The 21,313-nt window shown below is 42.1% G+C and overlaps 1 protein-coding gene across 15 annotated transcripts in view; it reads right to left on the bottom strand.

Moving 5' to 3' along the window:
* Positions 1 to 21,313, bottom strand: part of LOC134225024 (chloride channel protein 2-like) — a 248,182-nt gene that overhangs the window by 17,525 nt on the left and 209,344 nt on the right. For 10 of the 15 annotated variants that reach the window (XM_062704813.1, XM_062704818.1, XM_062704827.1 and 7 more), the window contains 6 exons: positions 8,272 to 8,437; positions 7,578 to 8,208; positions 7,411 to 7,512; positions 7,116 to 7,350; positions 5,721 to 7,058; positions 5,562 to 5,658 (listed from right to left, as the gene is read on the bottom strand). In XM_062704813.1, the coding sequence (XP_062560797.1) occupies positions 5,562 to 5,658; positions 5,721 to 7,058; positions 7,116 to 7,350; positions 7,411 to 7,512; positions 7,578 to 8,208; positions 8,272 to 8,437 (2,569 nt within the window). Of the gene's footprint in view, positions 1 to 5,561; positions 5,659 to 5,720; positions 7,059 to 7,115; positions 7,351 to 7,410; positions 7,513 to 7,577; positions 8,209 to 8,271; positions 8,454 to 21,313 lie in introns of all 15 variants that reach the window. The other 5 variants (XM_062704847.1, XM_062704862.1, XM_062704878.1 and 2 more) reach the window with 1 other exon arrangement.

The following is a 21,313-nucleotide window of genomic DNA, read 5'->3' as shown; positions in this document are numbered from 1 at the left end:
TCTGAGGTAAAATAGAACAAACTCACCGGCTTCTCCAGCAGTGTTTTATGTTTGAAATTTGTTTTCCATTAAATGAAACTACTATGCTGCTGCTAAGGAAGGCGCCGCAACGCAAAATGGATTGATCCGTACATAAAATGACGCATTCCTACACCAAAACAATTGAAAAATAATTGAATCTGGTGATTCATTAGTGGTTCAAATCTGCAGAAAATGACAGGTCCAGTTTTAATTCGATTTCAAAAATTTACTCACCCAATGTCCAAGTATTCGACCATCACTTCCACTTGCACGAAAAAATCAATTTCTTTATGGGTGCTCCCGCTTGCTCAATACTACATTTTTTTAAAGGCTGAAAATCCAGCAGGATCGCCAAATGTGGAGTTCATCGTGACTGTTGCGGGAGCCACTTAGAACACCTTATCGCACTGTTTGTTCACTGAATATGATGGACGACTCATTCTCCGATTGCTTTGATTGTTGATGATGTGACTCTAAGTTGTGGTTCACATTAGGCCTACTTCGATGGTTTCAAAGCCATTGAATATATGATTTATGTAGTAAACGGAAGTTACTGTTTCATTGCCACACAGATACAATCGATACCGATGATAATCAGTGTTAATCCTCAACCGATGTCATTGGACAGGCGATTCTCCTTACAAGAGGCCCGGAAGCCTTTTTTCAAGAGGCCAGGAAGCCTTCTTTCAAGGGGCCCGGAACTCGGAAGCCTCCTTTCAAGAGGCTCGGAAGCCTCCTTTCAAGAGGCCCGGAAGCCTTCTTTCAAGAGGCCCGGAATCCTTCTTTCAAGAGGCCCGGAAGCCTTCTTTCAAAAAGCCTGGACACCTCCTTTCAAGAGGCCCAGAAGGCTCCTTTCAAAAGGTCCGGAAGCCTCCTTTCAAGAGGCCCGGAAGCCTTCTTCCAAGAAGCCCGGAAGCCTGCTTTCAAGAGGCCCGGAAGCCTGCTTTCAGGAAGCCCGGAAGCCTGCTTTCAAGAGGTCCGGAAGCCTGCTTTCAAGAAGCCCGGAAGCCTGCTTTCAAGAGGCCCGGAAGCCTGCTTTCGTGAGGCCCGGAAGCCTGCTTTCAAGAAGCCCGGAAGGCTGCTTCCAAGAGGCCTGGAAGCCTGCTTTCAAGAGGCTCAAGCCTTCTTCCAAGAAGCACGGAAGCCTTCTTCCAAGAAGCACGGAAGCCTTCTTCCAAGAAGCACGGAAGCCTCATTCCAAGAGGCCTGGAAGCCTCCTTCCAAGAGGCCTGCCTGGAAGCCTCCTTTCAAGAGGCCTGGAAGCGTCCTTCCAAGAGGCCTGGAAGCCTCCTTCCAAGAGGCCTGGAAGCCTCCTTCCAAGAGGCCTGGAAGCCTCCTTCCAAGAGGCCTGGAAGCCTCCTTCCAAGAGGCCTGGAAGCCTCCTTCCAAGAGGCCTGGAAGCCTCCTTCCAAGAGGCCTGGAAGCCTCCTTCGAAGAGGCCTGGAAGCCTCCTTCGAAGAGGCCTGGAAGCCTCCTTCCAAGAGGCCTGGAAGCCTCCTTCCAAGAGGCCTGGAAGCCTCCTTCCAAGAGGCCTGGAAGCCTCCTTCCAAGAGGCCTGGAAGCCTCCTTCCAAGAGGCCTGGAAGCCTCCTTCCAAGAGGCCTGGAAGCATCCTTCCAAGAGGCCTGGAAGCCTCCTTCCAAGAGGCCTGGAAGCCTCCTTCCAAGAGGCCTGGAAGCCTCCTTCCAAGAGGCCTGGAAGCCTCCTTCCAAGAGGCCTGGAAGCCTCCTTCCAAGAGGCCCGGAAGCCTCCTTCCAAGAGGCCTGGAAGCCTCCTTCCAAGAGGCCTGGAAGCCTCCTTCCAAGAGGCCTGGAAGCCTCCTTCCAAGAGGCCTGGAAGCCTCCTTCCAAGAGGCCTGGAAGCCTCCTTCCAAGAGGCCTGGAAGCCTCCTTCCAAGAGGCCTGGAAGCCTCCTTCCAAGAGGCCTGGAAGCCTCCTTCCAAGAGGCCTGGAGGCCTCCTTCCAAGAGGCCTGGAAGCCTCCTTCCAAGAGGCCTGGAAGCCTCCTTCCAAGAGGCCTGGAAGCCTCCTTCCAAGAGGCCTGGAAGCCTCCTTCCAAGAGGCCTGGAAGCATCCTTCCAAGAGGCCTGGAAGCCTCCTTCCAAGAGGCCTGGAAGCCTCCTTCCAAGAGGCCTGGAAGCCTCCTTCCAAGAGGCCTGGAAGCCTCCTTCCAAGAGGCCTGGAAGCCTCCTTCCAAGAGGCCTGGAAGCCTCCTTCCAAGAGGCCCGGAAGCCTCCTTCCAAGAGGCCCGGAAGCCTCCTTCCAAGAGGCCCGGAAGCCTCCTTCCAAGAGGCCCGGAAGCCTCCTTCCAAGAGGCCCGGCAGCCTCCTTCCAAGAGGCCCGGAAGCCTCCTTCCAAGAGGCCCGGAAGCCTCCTTCCAAGAGGCCCGGAAGCCTCCTTCCAAAAGGCCCGGAATCCTCCTTCCAAGATGCCCTGAATCCTCCTTCTAAGATGCCCGGAAGCCTCCTTCCAAGAGGCCCGGAAGCCTCCTTCCAAGAGGCCCGGAAGCCTCCTTCCAAGAGGCCCGGAAGCCTCCTTCAAAGAGGCCCTCAAGCCTCCTGCAACGAGGCCCGGAAGCCTCCTTCCAAGAGGCCCGGAAGCCTCCTTCCAAGAGGCCCGGAAGCCTCCTTCCAAGAGGCCCGGAAGCCTCCTTCCAAGAGGCCCGGAAGCCTCCTTCCAAGAGGCCCGGAAGTCTCCTTTCAAGAGGCCCGGAAGCCTCCTTCCAAGAGGCCCGGAAGCCTCCTTCCAAGAGGCCCGGAAGCCTCCTTCCAAGAGGCCCGGAAGCCTCCTTCCAAGAGGCCCGGGAGCCTCCTTCCAAGAGGCCCGGAAGCCTCCTTCCAAGAGGCCCGGAAGCCTCCTTCCAAGAGGCCCGGAAGCTTCCTTCCAAGAGGCCCGGAAGCCTCCTTCCAAGAGGCCCGGAAGCCTCCTTCCAAGAGGCCCGGAAGCCTCCTTCCAAGAGGCCCGGAAGCCTCCTTCCAAGAGGCCCGGAAGCCTCCTTCCAAGAGGCCCGGAAGCCTTCTTCCAAGAGGCCCGGAAGCCTCCTTCCAAGAGGCCTGGAAGCCTCCTTTCAAGAGGCCCGGAAGCCTCCTTTCAAGAGGCCCGGAAGCCTCCTTTCAAGAGGCCCGGAAGCCTCCTTTCAAGAGGCCGGGAGGCCTCCTTTCGAGAGGCCCGGAAGCCTCCTTTCAAGAGGCCCGGAAGCCTCCTTTCAAGAGGCCCGGAAGCCTCCTTTCAAGAGGCAGGGAGGCCTCCTTTCAAGAGGCCCGGAAGCCTCCTTTCAAGAGGCCCGGAAGCCTCCTTTCAAGAGGCCCGGAAGCCTCCTTTCAAGAGGCCCGGAAGCCTCCTTTCAAGAGGCCCGGAAGCCTCCTTTCAAGAGGCCCGGAAGCCTCCTTTCAAGAGGCCCGGAAGCCTCCTTTCAAGAGGCCCGTAAGCCTCCTTTCAAGAGGCCCGGAAGCCTCCTTTCAAGAGGCCCGGAAGCCTCCTTTCAAGAGGCCCGGAAGCCTCCTTTCATGAGGCCCGGAAGCCTCCTTTCAAGAGGCCCAGAAGCCTCATTTCAAGAGTCCCGGAAGCCTCCTTTCAAGAGGCCCGGAAGTTTCCTTTCAAGAGGCCCGGAAGTTTCCTTTCAAGAGCCCCGAAAGCCTCCTCCAAGCTTCTTTCCAAGAGGAATAATGAAAATTTCAGCCAATTTTATGTAGAGTCATATATTCCGTTAATTTTCAGTTCCATTTTTTTATATATCTTATGAGTTACACTTATTTTCATTTACAGCAAAAAAAATAGGGGGTACCTAAATGAATGCAAAAGTTCGAAGGGGTACCCCTCTAGAAAAAGGTTGAGAACCGCTGAATCTAGACTCGATAAACTGCTGATTTTTGCATAAGAAGCAAGTTAAAAAACGCCTAAACGCTGTGAATCAGTGTTCTAAAAGTTGATATAGCATTGGCGAATGAAGGCATGAAGAAGAAAAGAAGAGAAGACTAGTTGAACCTGCCCGATCTCGCTCAGGTTGTTTTTTTTCTCGATCAATCTGTCAATCGTTTAGTTGATTGCAGCGTTGCACTCTAGATAGATTTCAGTTCGAGCTTGATGACTTTCTTCAGAACTCATGAAAACGTTGCATTTTGACAATTTTCCAACTTTCCCCGTCAAATTTACGAACTCTTTGTATATACAAACACAGCTGATCCCAAGCCGAATCGATTAGTGAGGAAATCTTGAAAATTGGTTCATCCGTTCGTGAGTTATATTGCCTCAAAGGAAATGTAATCTCATTTTTATATAGGGAACTGTTTCGTTTTCCATCTCACTGTACATATATTCATCTCATCGCGAAACAAAGAAATTCCGTACAAATCTCGTCGCTTCTTTTTGCTAACATGCATGCTAACTGCTGAAAAAAATCACAAAAATAGAAAACAAACAAAATACCTTTTCATTGCTGTGTTTTCGTGAGACCAATATCGGAGCTATGAGATGAAGTCCAGGAGCAGTAAACCTAGATAGATTTATAAAAAACGTTGTATTTTTGACAATTTTCCAACTTTTCCCGACGAATTAACCAACTCTTAGTATATATAAACACAGCGGACCGCAAGACGAATCTATTAGTGAAAAAACCGAACAAATCAGTCAACCCATCTGTGAGTAATAGAGACACGGCAGGTATTTTCGTCTGTTCGTCATAGTCTCGAAAACCAATAAAAGAGACGCTTTTTGTAAAACTCATACGTACCAAATCGTAAGCTCAGGAGAAACGTTCTGCTATAGTGGAATTCTAGCAAATGTACGTTGCTTTCGTTGGTTTTAGCCCCTACGACGATGGACGGAAATACCTGCCGTGTCACTATTGCCTCAAAGCGAATGCAAACTATTTTTTTTATATAAAACTAGTTGAACCCACCCGATCTTGCTCGGGTTTATTTTGCGTGCATTTAAACTGTCAAAAGTTGATCTGTTTGCCGCATCGTACTCTAGATCGATATCAATGCAATCATGATTGCTTTCTCTACAACACACCAGACAATAATGCAAACTAACAGATTTTTTGTCTCCATACTGCAGTATAACATGACCACTTTTGAACCACAACGGTATGTCAACGATATTGAACCTGTTTTTTAATGGTTTTCTGTATTTAAGATTACAAACGAATTAAGGATCCTGTGGAGAGAAAGGCCTGATTAAAATCAAGTGTTCGGTATATAAGTCATGAATATGAATGAAAACGCTTGAAAAAATGGTGCATAACGCTCCTTTCCCACCTAGCTATTTTACTCGCGTTCAGATATGAATGAATTTTCACGAAGGCCATCATTGATATACGAAATTTATAAAACACTTAAATCATTAATCAATAACGCAGAGGTCAATGTCAAGTTCAGTACAATTCGCGATCCATTGAATATGTATTTAGTATGCGTCATAAAAGAGTCACACGTTCGTCTTCGGATAGTCCACAGCCTAACAAGCAGCTGGTTTTCAGCGTTATTGGGTAGTCTCTTGTTTATTTGGATCAATATTAAAAGTAACCTTCGGTTGTGACTGACCTTTTTGAGCCTTTGCTTTCGCTTCCTCCTCTTGTTTCTGCTTGACCGATTCCGGCGTAAGCGTACCACTATTAACATTCTCGATCGCTTGTCGCAACTAAAACATTGGATTGAAATCATTATCCCTGTTATATTTTTATCATTGCAAAAACGTCATACCTCTTTGAGTGCCACTACTCCGACTAGATTTCCCACATTCGTCACATACGCGTGATTGATGCCGACCATCGAGAAGAGCGAGTGAACCTTCAAAATGGAAGTACGTTCCACCAGCTGGAATGGCGCAGGGTCAATGTGTAGATGTTCAACGTCAATGGGTTTGCCCATTTCTTCGAGTTCCCAGGCCTTCTGGTCTTCGGCAGACATATCGATGACACGTTCTCGTGGCAGTTGAACTTTCTTGGAAATTCCTGGTGTTAGTGGTACCCCTTCAGTACCGGAAATGCTAGGTGTACCGATGGAACCAACCTCCGGATCGGGGGTAACGTCCTGAAGAGTGGCTGACTTGCGGAAGATGATGTCGAATGCGGACCTGATACGACTCTCGGTGCCACCGGTGATGGTTGTGTATGGAGTTTGGGTGGGGCTATGCGGTGTTAGTGGTGTGAATCCTTTCAACGTGAACGAATTGGTTTTCTTGAGGATCGATTTCTTAGGCTGAGTTCCGAACACGGGACTAAATCCAGTGCTTTCTTTCTTCGCTTGAGGGGGCAACATTTCATTGTTGGCTCGTTCACGAAGTTTGAGTATATCAGGTGCGGGACTAACTTCAAATCGCGATGGACGACGAGTTTTCTGCAACTCTTCAGCTTCATGCCTGAGTCGTTCTTGTTCTTCGCGTGCTTTTTCTTCGGCTTCCTTCAACCACTTTGCTGCCACCTCCAAACGCTTTTCTCGCCCAATATGTTTATCGATCATTTTTATCAGCTCGTATCGTTGAACACTACCCAATAAAACGGGGCTTTCTGGGCTGTCCACAATGGGTAAGCTCCTCAAACCTTTGTTCGCCTTTAGGATTTCTTTCAATTTCTGATACGAGATTCCCTTCCAGATGTATTTCACTTCACGAAGCATGAAGTCCTCGACGTAGATATTGTACATACCTGACCCACTGGGCAGCAAATCTGGTAGATAGGGTAGCTTCTTGATCAGAATAATACTATCGTACATGGACGGCTGGAGTAGTGCAGCTACTGCATTGGAAACTAATGAAGCAATCATCACTGGCACAATGTGAGTAATTTGGCCCGTCATTTCGAACACAATCACACCCACTGATACAGTGTGTGTAACGGCTCCAGAAAATGCGGCTGCACCCACGACGGAATATCCTCCTGGGATGATGGGAGCTAGCTTACCACCGTACCGAACACCCAACGGAAACCATAGATGCATCGCTTCGCCAATCAGTCGTCCGAAGGCAGCGCCAATTTTGAACACAGGAATAAAAATACCAGACGGAACCGGAATGGTAGAAGCTACGATGGAAAAGAAGAACTAAACGAAAAGATTAAATCATGCGTAATTGAATTACATTCTGATGTCTTGACATACCGTGAACAACAAATAGACGATGAGATTAATAAACACATTGGTACTGGCTGTTTGCCAGTTAGATACAACTGCTGCCTGCTCAACGGTGAGTTCGTTCCTACTCCAAGTAAAATTGGAGAAAAGTTGATGCACCTGCTCGTGGGTGCTCAGCTCTCCGGCAATAAATTGGCCAAACCCAAGAGGGAATGAAAGGGTGGCCACTATCAGTGATACAATGCCAGGATACAGGAATCGGCTAAAAAGGTTCATTTGAAATAATATTGTATGATAGAAACGTAGCATCTAATATACTTACTTCTTTTGGAGGAATTTGTTCATTCGCTTATTTGATCGCATAAATAGTACATATTTTCGGTGGACCCACACGTACAAAGCCCCGCCTAGACCACTAACAAGACTGTAAAGCAAATACAAAATACTGTAAATTAAATCACCTTCCGGGGATGACATAACTGAACTCACCCAATCAATGCAAACACGAACAGCTCTTGCGGATCGAATGGAAAATCGGCAGTGAAGTTGGTGGCAAACAGGGCCGTTACGGTGTCCGCCTTTTGGAACCACACGGCCAACAGCCGGAATACGGTTGCACCGCACACGGCCGCGAAGAAACCTCGCCAGTAGTTTCGCACAGCGAAGTAGGTCGTAGTTACTTCGATACTGAACAGGACCCCGCCAACAGGTGCGGCAAAGCATGCCCCCACACCGACGGCACATGCCGCGGCCAGCATTTCCGTGTTGCGCGACTCATTCTCGTAGATCGATTGGAATGACGTGATAATTTTACTTAACAACTGCGATACTATACTAGCTATATGTACAAAGGGACCTTCCTTGCCGAGGGGCATTCCAGACCCCAGCGTCGCCGTTAGACCTATCACTTTGGCGACCAGCGTCTTGAAGGTGAGATATTCTTTCAGGGCCACTCCCCGCAGAATGGTTTTCATCTCCGGAATGCCGGAGCCTATACTCTGCGGTGCAACCAGGTGGACGAATCCGGCCGAAAAGAGGATCAGGCACACGGGCAGGGACACCCAGGCAAGGTACTGCGCCACGGGATGATTGGTGAGATCTCGGTACAGCCATACTCGTGCTGACAAATAGGGTTTATTAAATTAGACTAGACCGATATGGGTTTGGTACTGCGGATACTCACAGTTTGTGCACATCGCAATGCCTTTATCCATCACGTAGGACAGCAGGGCCATGATGATGCCGAGGAGGGCCAGGAACACCCAGTCCTCGCCGAGACGCGCGAAAGTATTTCGCCACAGCCATGAGGAGGCTTTGAAAAATTTGTTATCCCGCACTCCCAGTAGTTCCTGAAACGATTTCCATCTATTTATATATTTTTGAGTTTTTGTTTGTGGAGGAATAAATATTAAACGGTTATAAAGGTTTGGGTTTGCTTTTTGAAATGTTGGAAGAACGTCTGCTATGTAGTGGGTAGGGTAGTGTTTTTTTAAATTATATTTGGTTTTGATAAGAAGGAATGAATAAGCATATCGAGTGAGGTTGAGATATTATTGCATTTTTTTAGAGTAAATGTATTTTTCTTTGCACTCATTTATATACTGTAATCCGGGGGAACATTGGTCATATTCTATTTTATAAATATTTCCTCCGTAAGTGCGCTTTCAATATTTTTTAAACGAGTACTGCTATGTGTGGAAAGTATAAGTCTGTTGTTTTCAAATATTTGATATTATTAAACTTGTTTCGACAAATTTTAAGATTTTTTAATTTGGGGTAATTGATTATTATTCGTTTCGATCATAACCCATAATAGAAAAATCTTAAAAAAACGTGTCTCAAAGCGAGTTATTGTAGATGAAATATATAAAATAAACTAACAAAACCAAATTTCAACAATAGGGTTAAGGTTCGATCATTTTGTAGTTTGTCAACAACTCATTCCAGAGGCGGAATTTCAAAATGCGTTGTATGGTGGACTTCTAGTGCGAAGGCTTTTCTACAACTCTGCCGAATGGTTCGTTGTTAGAATTCTACTAATAACGAAGTTTAAGCGCTAGTTGCAGTAACTTAAACTAAATGATTGAGAATGTGTTATCTTCTTCTTCTTCTTCTTCTTCTTCTTCTTCTTCTTATTGGCATTACATCCCCACACTGGGACAGAGCCGCCTCGCAGCTTAGTGTTCATTAAGCACTTCCACAGTTATTAACTGCGAGGTTTCTAAGCCAAGTTACCATTTTTGCATTCGTATATCATGAGGCTAGAACGATGATACTTTTATGCCCAGCGAAGTCGAGACAATTATCAAACCGAAAATTTCCTAGATCGACGCAGAGAATCGAACCCAGCCACCCTCAGCATGGTCTTGCTTTGTACCCGCGAGTCTTACCACACGGCCAAGGAGGGCCCCACGTATAGTCTAAATTACTGAAACTCTAGCTATAACTCGGTTACCAGAGGAATTCAAACAACGAACCATTCGGCAGAATTGTAGAAAAACCTTCGCACTAGAAGTCCACCATACAATACATTTTGAAATTCGGCTTTTGGAATGACTAATTGACAAACTAATAATATAATAGCATCCTTGAAGGCGGGAATTTCGTCTTTTCGTCGTAGTCTCGAAAACCATTTTTTTGCCAAACTCATCCGCACCAAATCATAAACTCAGGAGAAACGTTCTGCTATAGTGGAGTTATTGCAAATGGACGTTTTTTCGTTGGTTTTATCCCCTACGACGATGGACGGAAAAACCTGCCGTGTCCCTATCGCTTCAAAACTCGTATTTATTTACAGAGCAATTTCCTTTACTTGATATTGAAGGGACCATCGAGTTAGGGAGGTATCGAGACAGGGAACACATTTATATTTGGCCGAATGCCGTTCGGCCGAATAATTAAAATTTGTTTCCTTGTTAAGTAAGAAGTCATATGATTGAAGTGAATAGTGAACAGCTAGAACTGAGAAGTGAGAAACGAGATGCTCGAAATGAGTACAGAGTAGTGAGAAATGAGCACTGAGAATCGGAAATGAGTACTGAGCAGTAAGACATCTTACTTCTCACTTCTCATTTACCGTTTCCTACTACTCACTTCTCACTCGAGGATCTTCTTACTTCGCACTTCTCACATCTCATTTCTCCCTTCTCTCTTCTCACTTTTCACGTGTCACTTCAAAGTTCTCACTTCTTACTTCTCATTTCTCACTTCTAATTTCTTTTTTCTCACTTCTCACTTCTCGATACTTTTCTTAAATTTCTCTCTCACTAGTACTATGCTCTTCTCACCACAACTATGAACTTCGAATTTCTCTCTTCTAACTTCTCACTTCTCATTTATCACTTACAATAACTTACTTTTCACTTCGCATTTCTCACTTCTCACTTTTTACTTCTCACTTCTCATTTTCCACTTTTCAGTTATAACTTATATTTCACTTTTCACTTCTTACTTTCCACTTCTCATCACTCACTCCGAGTTTCTCATTTAACTTCTCATTTCTGACCTCCTACTACTCACTTCTCACTTCCCACTTCTTACTTCTCTTTTCTCACTTCGAGTTTCTCATCTCTCAATTCTATCTTTTAACTTCTTATTTCTCATTTGACGAATTTCGCGCCAACTCGACCAGCGGTTGGCAGCACCATCTCAGAAGCGAATGAAACTTGAAGGGCATAAAGATATGATTTTTAAGGCACTCTGTATACTTGTTTTTTTTAATTGTCAAGAGTAACATTTGATGAGGGCCTATTTTTTTTTCAATCGGTGTAACTCTAAAATGACAAGAGCTTCATAAAAGTGTTGTATGGCAGACTGTCGTTAAATTCCCTGAAGTTTTTTGGACAAATATCCAAAATATAAAAAACCGATTTCTACACTAAAAAAAATAGTTTTAAAAATTAAAATCGATATTACAAAAAAAACCTCATCTCAGAAATCGATGAATTTTTTTCTGCAGATAGGTATTTTAATTATCTAACTTTTCTGGGAATAATGTTCCTGTGACATATTTAAGGAAAAAAAGTTTTTCTAACAAAAACTTTTTTCAAGTCCATATTGAGTGAAAATTTATCAGCGTGTTTTATGCCTACAGCGCCAAATATAGGTTCAGCAGCCTATCATCAACCAACGACATATTTTGGAAGTATAAAAATTTGTTTAGGAAGCAATTTAGCATAATCTCACATTAATGTGGACCAACATTTGAAAAGGGCGTATATTTTCCTAGATTGCTTATATCAATGTTACACACAAATGACCAGATTTACAAAATTGTGATGTTTGATGGACTATTGTAAATTTGTCTAGACTATGAAGTCTGAAACATAAAAGAGCGTTTCGTTCACCGATAAAATAAATTAATGAATGTAAAGATTAAAATTGGTTTAGCAAAAACAAATTGGGGGTAAACGCACATTTAAAGAATAATAAATTTTCCGCATTTTTTTATTTTTTTCTTCCATTTTATTTGTTACTACATTTAATTCTTATTTCTACTTGAATACTCATTAATTTGTAAACGTAGTCGAACAATTCAAAGACTTTTGGGTCTTCATCTGAGTTGGAATATTTTTAGCCAGGATTTTATTATAAGCGATTGGTATAAAAGAATGAAGCTTTCGTGTGCCAACTATAGTTTTTGCTTTTTTTTAAAGTTCATCAAACTCTTGTTGAATATCGTCGTCGGGGGTGACAATGGGTCAAATGGGGTGAGAATGGGTCACTGTTTCAACTACTTAGAATGCTTGTAGAATGGATGTATCTGAGGACAAGAAAACAAAAATATAAGGGACCTTTTTGAACGACTTTGCTCTACGTCCTCCATGCTCGCGGTGAGAGCGATGAGCCAATATCATCCCCAGACCCATTGGCATCCCCGATGGCGGTATTGCTCATTCGTGATATAACAGAAATGTAATATAGTGATATTTTTGTTTGATTGAAAACGTGCCCATTCGCCCATTCGTACAACTCCTGAGGAGTCTTGATAGTATTTCCATAATCTTTGGCAAGAGTTGCTCGTTTTGCCATTCGTTTGAGAGTGCCACCAATAGCTTCGCAAGGGTCTTTTCCGTGCGATGTTGTAAAAAAGTGCCATTCTGCTTCTAAGCCTTGTTTTGAATTTAAATTACACAGACTTGCAAAGTTCCTTTTATTTTTAAAATGTGCTGCAGCTCACCCAGACACAAAAGTAAGTTTTGTAAGTAATTAATTAAAAAGTAAAGTAATTAATTTTGAAATGAATAAGTGAACATTTTTTGTGTCATGGGTCATTACTTCTGATTAATAAAGCTAACGTTTTCTAATTAACCGTATCTTTAGAAGAAAACTTCGAATGGATGTATTGTTGCCTGGGAATTATTCCAACCTTGAGCAGTATTTTGGATGATGAATGAATAATTTTCAGGAAAATCTAACAGTTCAAGTGTATTGTTGTTTGCAAATAATGTCATAAGTTATAAGTTTATCATTTTTTTTCAAAAAAATACGATACAAAATCATCTACTCTACAGGCTTTTTAACGGTTTCTAAATTACACCGTTCAGTGGTGAAAAACAACATCTTCTTTTCCACTATTACAATTAAATATCACTTCAGTTTCGTTTCAGCAACATTGCCCGTTTTCAAAGTAATTATTTTTTTGTAATTGTTTTTAAGTTACTTCGATAAAAAAAAGTCAAATAAAACATAAACCCTTTTCAAATGTTGGTCCACAATTATGTTAGATTATGCTAAATTGCTTCCCAAACAAATTTTTATACGTCCAAAATGTGTCGTTGGTTGATGATAGGCTGCTGAACCTATAATTGGCGCTGTAGGCATAAAGCACGCTGATAAATTTTCACTCAATATGGACTTGAAAAAAGTTTTTGTTAGAAAAACTTTTTTTCCTTAAATATGTCACAGGAACATTATTCCCAGAAAAGTTAGATAATTAAAATACCTATCTGCAGAAAAAATTTCATCGATTTCTAAGATGAGGTTTTTTTTTGTAATATCGATTTTAATTTTTAAAACTAATTTTTTTCAGTGTAGAAATCGGTATTTTATTTTATGGATATTTTTCCAAAAAACTTCTGGGAATTTCACGACAGTCCGCTATACAACACTTTTTTGTAAGTCTTCTCATTTTAGAGACACATCGATTTAAAAAAAAAATAAAAAATGAAAACTAGGCCCTCATCAAATGTTACTCTTGACAATTTTTGAAAAACCAAGTATGCAGAGTGGCTTAGAAATATCATATATTTATGCCCACCAAGTTTCATTCGATTCTGAGATGGTGCTGCCAGCCCCATGGAAGGGTTGGCGCGAAATTCGTCATTTCTCACTTCTAACCTCCCAATTGTCACTTCTCATTTTCCATTTCTCACCTCTCGTTTATCACTTCTCGCTTCGTATTTCTAGCAAAATAGGGGAATTGTTCCGATCTCCATCTCACTGAACATACATTCATCGCACCGCGAAACATCGCTTCTTTTTGTAAACATGCGTGCTCACTGCTGAAAAAATCTCAAAAATAAGAAACATACCAAATACAATAAGGGGGTCCCATAGCGTAGTTGGCTACACGTTCACCTTATAAGCGAATGGTCATTGGTTCGATTCCCAGCCCCTTTACCAAACCCTCGTCAACCGCCGGATCCGCAGCCTATACGGTGGCGTTTTGGGTTACGCGCCTTACCGTCACGGCTGCCTGATGACGACTGACAACTTGTTGTTCTCGGAATTGGAACACGACACGACATGGACAAACGGACACAATGGACTCACGAGAAGATGAACTGGCAACGACAACAATAACGAATAATGGATATCTAAAAATAGATTCTGTGTGGATCATGTACAGCAGAATACCATAGTAGATTACGGCACAGTAGCGGATAAGAACACAGAGTGCCTACCAAATAAATATACGAATAAAAAACCCAAATACCTTTCCATTGCTTTGTTTTTGATAGTGCATGTAACTGTTTCTGACAACATCGAGTTAGAGAGGTGAAAATTTATTCGAAAATTACTTCGACATGGAGAATAATCGAGTAAGGGAGATAAAAGTCTCATTTTGGCCAAAAATGTCACATATGCAGGTTCTCCGACAAACGGTTCAAATATGCCCCGCATCTCCAATTGAATAGCCTTCTTGGGATTCGAAAAACTGTTCTCACTATGCATACATGCTTTGGAGTTACATTAATTCAAGACCAATAACGATGCCAGCCACGTCCTAACAATCAATTTTAGGAAAATTAGTTCGACAATCATTGCTACTAGAAACCGAGGAATCCTCTGCATCTCCGTGAGTGAAAAGGTTATCTCACCCACACAAAGCGGGTACCACATTGCGCATCTCCTTTCGACAACTCTTTCGTATGACAGTTTGCATGGTTTGCTGGTTTCGAGTCGAGTCGCAATGCCACTCCAGAAACAAGCATTTCGATGATCGCGCGAGCGTTTTGCGTCCGATAGAAAACACGAGTGTGATGTCGCGTGTTCCGCTATCGTGGTTACCGTAGCAGGTCAAGAACTACTGTTGTATTGGCGCTTTGATGTTGCATGAAGAAGAAGAAGCAGAAAGATGATAATCGAAAAAAATCTCCACGAGAAAGCATACGAAAAAGTTTTCGAAACTCTTCTCAAAAATTCTAAAAGCAATTTAATTAAAAACGGTAAGCAGTACGGGGTTGGACTTTTCTTCTACTGTATATTAAGTATAATATCACAAAATAAAATTTCAAATAGAAGTATTGTGTTTAATATACAGTAGAAGTAAAGTCCAACCCCGTACTGCTTACCATTTTTAATAAAATTGCTTTTAGAATTTCTGAGAAGATTTTAAAAACTTATTCGTATGGTTTCCCGTGGAGATTTTTTCGATTATCATCTTTCTGCTTCTTCTTCTTCATGCAACATCAAAGCGCCAATAGCAACTTCATAGTTACATTAATTGTTGATTTCAAATAAAGATTCATTCTGTATTTTCCGTCAGTCAAGTTGGACGTACTTTTATTTAGTCCGATACAGAATACTTGGCGACGATTGGAGTTCAAACCTACGTTTTTTGGAAATGGGAAGTTATGGTTCGCCACGATTTACTCTGAAAGATCAATGGAAGATGTACCAGGAACGTTTGGAACAATACTTCGTAGCTGTTGATATAGAAGAGGAGTTGTTCGATTGAAGAAATTATCTTTGAACTGCCAATTTGGTAACCATTTGAAACATGTACTTAGGGACATTCTTGTCCAGGATCAATTTTCGAGCGTTTATGCGAAGAAGATGACTCTATTCCACCGGAAAGTCTGTGGAATAGCGTCTAAACGTGAAGTTATTCCGGAAAATCGGGATATTCTAGAGGTAAACAAGGTGAGAAGAAAACTAATTACATTCCGAAGTTCACGAAGAAACCAGGATCTGCTACCTGTTTTGCTTGTGGGAAGGCCAATCACAATTTTAGGAACTGCCAGTATCGGAGTTACGTATGCAAGCTGTGTAATGAGAAGGGGCGCATCGCCGTGGTCTGTCCGAAAAAGCTTAAAGAAAATTGCGGAAAGAAAGAGAAAAACGTGAATCATTTGAAAGTCAACAATGTAGCCTACAGCGATCCTTATTTCGCGTGTGTTTCTGTTAATGAACGGAATACGAACTTCGAGGTGGATACTGGATCACCTATCACAGTTATCTCGAAGGAGTTCTACAAGAACCAGTTTTAACCATTTCAGGGAAAGCTGGTGTTCTACACTGGTGGAGAAGCCACACCGCAAGGAGCATTTGATGATGTGTTGGAATATTAAGGTCGACAGGCTATTGGACGAATAGTTGTGATTCAAGGTGGAAGAAATCCATTGACAGGACGAGATTTTATCAGTGAGTTACTGGATCTCAAGTTCAACAAGATCGATTCTGAGCAAGTAAAGAAATACGACCAACAACTGAAGACAGTGTTAGGCTGCTATGAGGAATTATTCGATGAATCTTTGGGTTGCTATAAGTATGCGAAAGTCAATCTGCAACTGAAGCCAAATCAATGCGCCAAATGTCATCCAACCAACCATATGCATTCTGCAAGGCCTATTCTACAAAATTCAAACTTTATTCCCAAAGTGAGGAGCCGAAATTCAGCTTTGCAGAGCATAGAATCCAAATTTCATTGAAAATACGTATATTTGTAAATGAAATTCCGTTTTTCACAACAAATGTACGTGCCAAATAAAATCCAACAACCCACATGCATTCTACAAGGCCCATTCTACAAAATTCAAACTTTATTCTGAAAGTGAGGAGCGGAAATTCAGCTTTGCAGAGGAGAGAAACCAAATTTCTATGAAAAGACGTACTTTTGTGAATGAAATTCCGTTTTTCACAACAAATGTACGTGCCAAATAAAATCCAACAACCCACATGCATTCTACAAGACCCATTTCTCCAAATTCAAACTTTATTCTAAAAGTGAGGAGCCGAAATTCAGCTTTGCAGAGGAGAGAAACCAAATGTCTATGAAAATACGTACTTTTGTGAATTCAATTCCGTTTTTTACAACAAATAAACGTGTCAAATAAGATTCAACAACTTACTTAGATCTTGTACAATTTATTCTATATAATTCAAAACCAGCTTTACAGAACAGAGGAACCAAATTCCCATAAGAATACATAGTTTGTGAATTTAAACCCGTTTTTCTCAAAAACTGGACGTGTTACAAAAAATCTGAATACATGACTGAATTAAGTGAAGAAAAATCTTTCAAGTACACTGAAAATGGTTGAAGGGAGTAAAACACTGTTGACTAATGTAATTTCTAAGCATGATCACATATTACGGCAAGTTCATTCCAAATGTATATGTCGTAATGGCTCCACTATACTGATTGCTGAAGAAAGATGCGAGGATGCGTTTCAGAATATCAAGCTCATCTGCCGTAATTTGGAAAAGTGACGTAACAGCCATTTTACAACATGCATGTTTTCCATTTTTCTGTTAAAGAGCTCGATGAGTAGTACTCGTTAACACCATTTTTGGGAAATGGCGTATACGTCACTTTTTCAGATTACGGCAGTCATGCTTTGTTCTGAAAATGTACTGATTCCATATAATCCTAATTTACCGGTGGTGCTCAAAACAACTGCTCAAAAACAACTGTTTTTGAAATTATGTGTTTCGAAGTTATGTAACGTTTTTACGTTTTTATCGTTTTGAATTACGTAAATATTCGAAGCTTCAGACGTTTTTATTTTTTTAAGCAAAATCAAGTGTAAATAAATTTTTGAAGTTAATTTTTATTATTGTTATTGAGTTTAATGGTTTTTACGTGTCGTCTGTTTTAGTTGAATTTAATATTTGTAGCTTTTGACGTTTTTTTTCTTTTTAAGTAAAATAATGTTCAAATTCAAATTAAATTCGATACGTGTCAACGAGAAAGCAATTCGTCGACATGGTTTGTGTCTCGACTAAATGTTGTGATGTTTGAGTACTATGACGACAGCCATATTCAATATGGCAACGATACTTTGTAATGTTCTATGTAGTAAAGTTAGCTCGATGTCTCCGAAGGCGCGAACTCTATGTCGCCATTTGAAATTTAAATTGGCGCAATTGCTAAATAATGAGTTAATTGTTGTAGAAGGTTTCTTGTTCAAGAACAAACTCAAACTCGGTCATTTCGCTTCCATAACGGCTGGCATTTAGAAGTTTTGCGAGTTTTAAGAATTTGTATTACAGAGTTTGAGTAAAGTTCAGTTTGTCGAGGTATTTAAAGTGATTGGAGTGATCTTGTACGTGATTGTAATTAGATTTTTCGTTCGTTTTTTTTAGATTTAATTCTGTTGTCGGTGTAGCCGACTTTCGCAAATTTCTATTTTTAAAGTGTAGTGTACTAAAAAAAGGTAAATTTGTTGTTGAACTACTCGTGTTCTGTTTAAATGTTAATTTATGTTTCGCGTAGGACTTCCAGCCCGTGGCGTTTTTTTTTGGCGCGGGCCTAAATTTTCGGAGTCTACCGTAATCGACAAAAAAGGTTTTGGGGCATTTCGGCCGCGTAATTTTTAAAGGAGTTTTACTGGAGTACGAGGCCCGCTCTTCGGGATAGCGAAACAGAGTGTGGTGAAGTTCCGTTTGAAGAGTGAAACAAAAAGTGAACCGTCGATCGCCCATTAATCGACGGTGGTCCGAACCCTACGGACCGTTCAGAGAGCTCGGCGCGTGGAATACGTCGCCAATTGCGTACCACAGTGCCGGATTGGAACCGAAGGCAGGGGTTCATTTCATCACGGGCGGTCATAGCCGTAAAAAGCGAAGGGTACGTTGGCCCTTGTCCGGAGGGAAGATCAACCCGGGAAGCGCGACATCCGTCGACGCAGCTCTTTCGAGAAAATCGGAGGCCTTCCGTCCAGCCGCCACCCACTTCGCAACTTTAATTCGGCCATACTAGCACGGGCTCATCAGCTGCGCGCCATCCTGCAGCTAGGCGATTCTTCTGTCGCCGCCATCGTCAAGGACAGCATCGCCGCCATCGCCACGAACAGGTTCGACGCCATCGTTCCGAACCGGTTCGCCGCCATCGCGCCGGCGAAACCCAGCAAGTCGACGGAGAAAAAAACCTGCGCAGGTATGTGACTAGTGTGTAGACATGGCCATGATCTAGATAAACGTTTCCATTTCCGTACCAACCCCAAATGTGTTCAACCCGAAACAAATAAATCCTACGAATGTTTGAGTAAGAAGATCGAGTAGTTCCGTTTTTATCGCTCCGTTTGCTTTCCGTTCCGTTCCGTCATCTACTTCGGTTCTTCACCTCGCATAATTTCTGTCGGGATTTGTTGGCGGGTTTGAAGAGTTTGAGAGTTTGAATAACGTAACTCTGGGAGGTGGCCAAGTTGGGGAAAACACTTGGCGCAAAGCGTAATTTTAGGTTTCAGCCAGCGACCGTTCGAGTGACCCCTGAGGAGAGAAGTAGAGTATTAGTCGGGCAAAACAACTCGACCGGTGGTCTTCCGGATTCCGGAAGTGGCGCTTAAGCCGCCGGTTATAATTAAACCTCGAGCTGAAGCAACGAACGGTTACATTGGCTCTCAACGTTAAAATTATATCTTTCTTTCCGTTGGATCAAATATTATTATACTCTATATTACATTATTTGAATTTTATTGAATTGCATTTTTTTCTCTAGGATAATTTTATTTCACATTTTTCATAGGATAAGTTAATTTTGTATTTTAGAATTGAATTGGATTGGATTTTTAGTTTAAGACTAGGTTAAATATTTTGAATTTCTTTACTTTATATTTTGTTTGAATTTTGAACTTTGCTTTAAATAATTTCGATTGCTTAAAGCAAAAATGAAGAAATTTTCCTTTTTGCCGACCGCCGAACACCTCTTGGAGGAGGAGGTCGATTATGAACTCTTGTTGAGAAAAACGAGACCAGATAAAAGAGAAAGCTTGGAGGACAAAAGACGTTTATTGCGTAGATTAGTGAACGAAGATAGGAAGCTTAAGCCGTCGTATCTTCCGATTCGAAATATTATGGAGGAGAACTTAAAAATCGAGAAAAGAATCGCAGAAATAGAAGAAGTATTGAGCAAGAAAGTTGATCGCGCGTCAGTGTCCAGACTACGACACTATTTGGCTCGAACCATTAACGCGGCAACGGTCGACGACGTCGAAAGAAATGTTCAGGATGATCTTTAGTTATCGCATTCAAGAGATATTCAGGAAGTACAAATTAGAGTTGCGAAACACTGATAGTGAACCTGATAGCGATCAGGAAAATCGCACAGAAAAAGTGAGTAAGAAAAAAGAAATGGATGATAAACCAAAGAAAAGGATAGAGTTAGAAAAAGAAACAGAAGAAAAGAAAGAGTTAAATATGGGAGCGAGTCAGAAGAAAGAGCCGGAGAAGAAAATTGAAGAAAAGAAAAAGATGGGTAGAATTCAAGAAGAGAAGATTGAGAGTCATGAGGTTTACGAACCTAGAAATAATGAAGAAGTTGACTTGGAGAAAGAACGGTTCAGATGTCAAAGAGATCAAGAAAAAGTAAGGTATGAGGAAACGAGAGAAGTTGGTCGGTATAAAGATGAAATTAGACAGAAGATGTACGAAACTAAGGATGAAAGAAGAACTCGGAAGGGCTACGAAGATTATGGCGCTGGCAGTAGTAGAAAAGAACTTTTCGAAAATGCAAGTGATCGACTAGAGAGAAGACAAGTTGAAAGAATGTCACATCGTAGTCCCGAAGACAGAAATCGGCACTACCGAAAGGAAGAAGAACGGAAAAGATTCCAAAAGGGTGAAGATTATTCGGAGGATGAATATATCAGAAGAAGGGAAAGAAGCTCAAGTCGCAGGAGATCAAATAGAACAAATTGTAGGAGATCTAGTAGTCCAGAAGATTACTCAAGAAGGTCAAGAAATGTGAGTGGCAGAAGTAAGAAGTATCACTACTCTGATAGTGACAGTTCCACACAGAATTTGAAAGGAACAGACATCGTGGTTCTAGAAGGAGTCATAGGCGAGGTTCGACCAGTAGAAGCCCTAGCAACTGATAGAAGTAGGTATCGGCGGTCTCGAGTTCAGAACTGGGAATTGAACTTCTCTGGTGACAGTAGGTCTATACAGGTGGAAGATTTTCTAACTCGAATGAAGAAATTAGCTCGGCACGAAGGTGTGTCGGAAAGAGAATTGCTGTTGAATATTCACCACCGTTTAAAAGGCGAAGCATATGATTGGTGGTTTACCAAAGAAGATAGGTTCACTACATGGCAGAAATTTGAAGGAGAGATTAGGTTCAGGTACGGAAATCCTAACAGGGACAGAGGAATTAGAGGGCAGATTAGAGAACTAAAACAAAAACGTGGAGAATCATTCATCGCTTACGTCACTGAAGTTGAAAAACTAAATCAGTGCCTGCAGCGACAATTCTCGTCTCGAACATTATTCGAACTCATATGGGAAAACATGCGTCCCCATTATCGTTCGAAACTTTGCGTCATACATATTGAGGATCTGGACCATTTAATCGAAATAAATCATAAAATCGATGCTAATGACCCTAATCTGTACAGAACAGGTCATAGTTCCAAGCCTGAAATTCATTACCTACAAGCAGATAGTGAATCTGATGAGGATTATTGCCAAGAGGAGTACAGTAGTACACCAATATGCAATGTTCAAAATACGCAACCTAAATCTGGGAATAAAGCCCAAAATCCGTCTGGAAAAGCTCAAAA

The sequence above is a fragment of the Armigeres subalbatus genome, chromosome 1 (genome assembly GCF_024139115.2).
Source record: "Armigeres subalbatus isolate Guangzhou_Male chromosome 1, GZ_Asu_2, whole genome shotgun sequence".
Classification (NCBI taxonomy): Eukaryota; Metazoa; Arthropoda; class Insecta; order Diptera; family Culicidae; genus Armigeres; species Armigeres subalbatus.
This window is presented reverse-complemented; position numbering and strand designations above follow the sequence as displayed.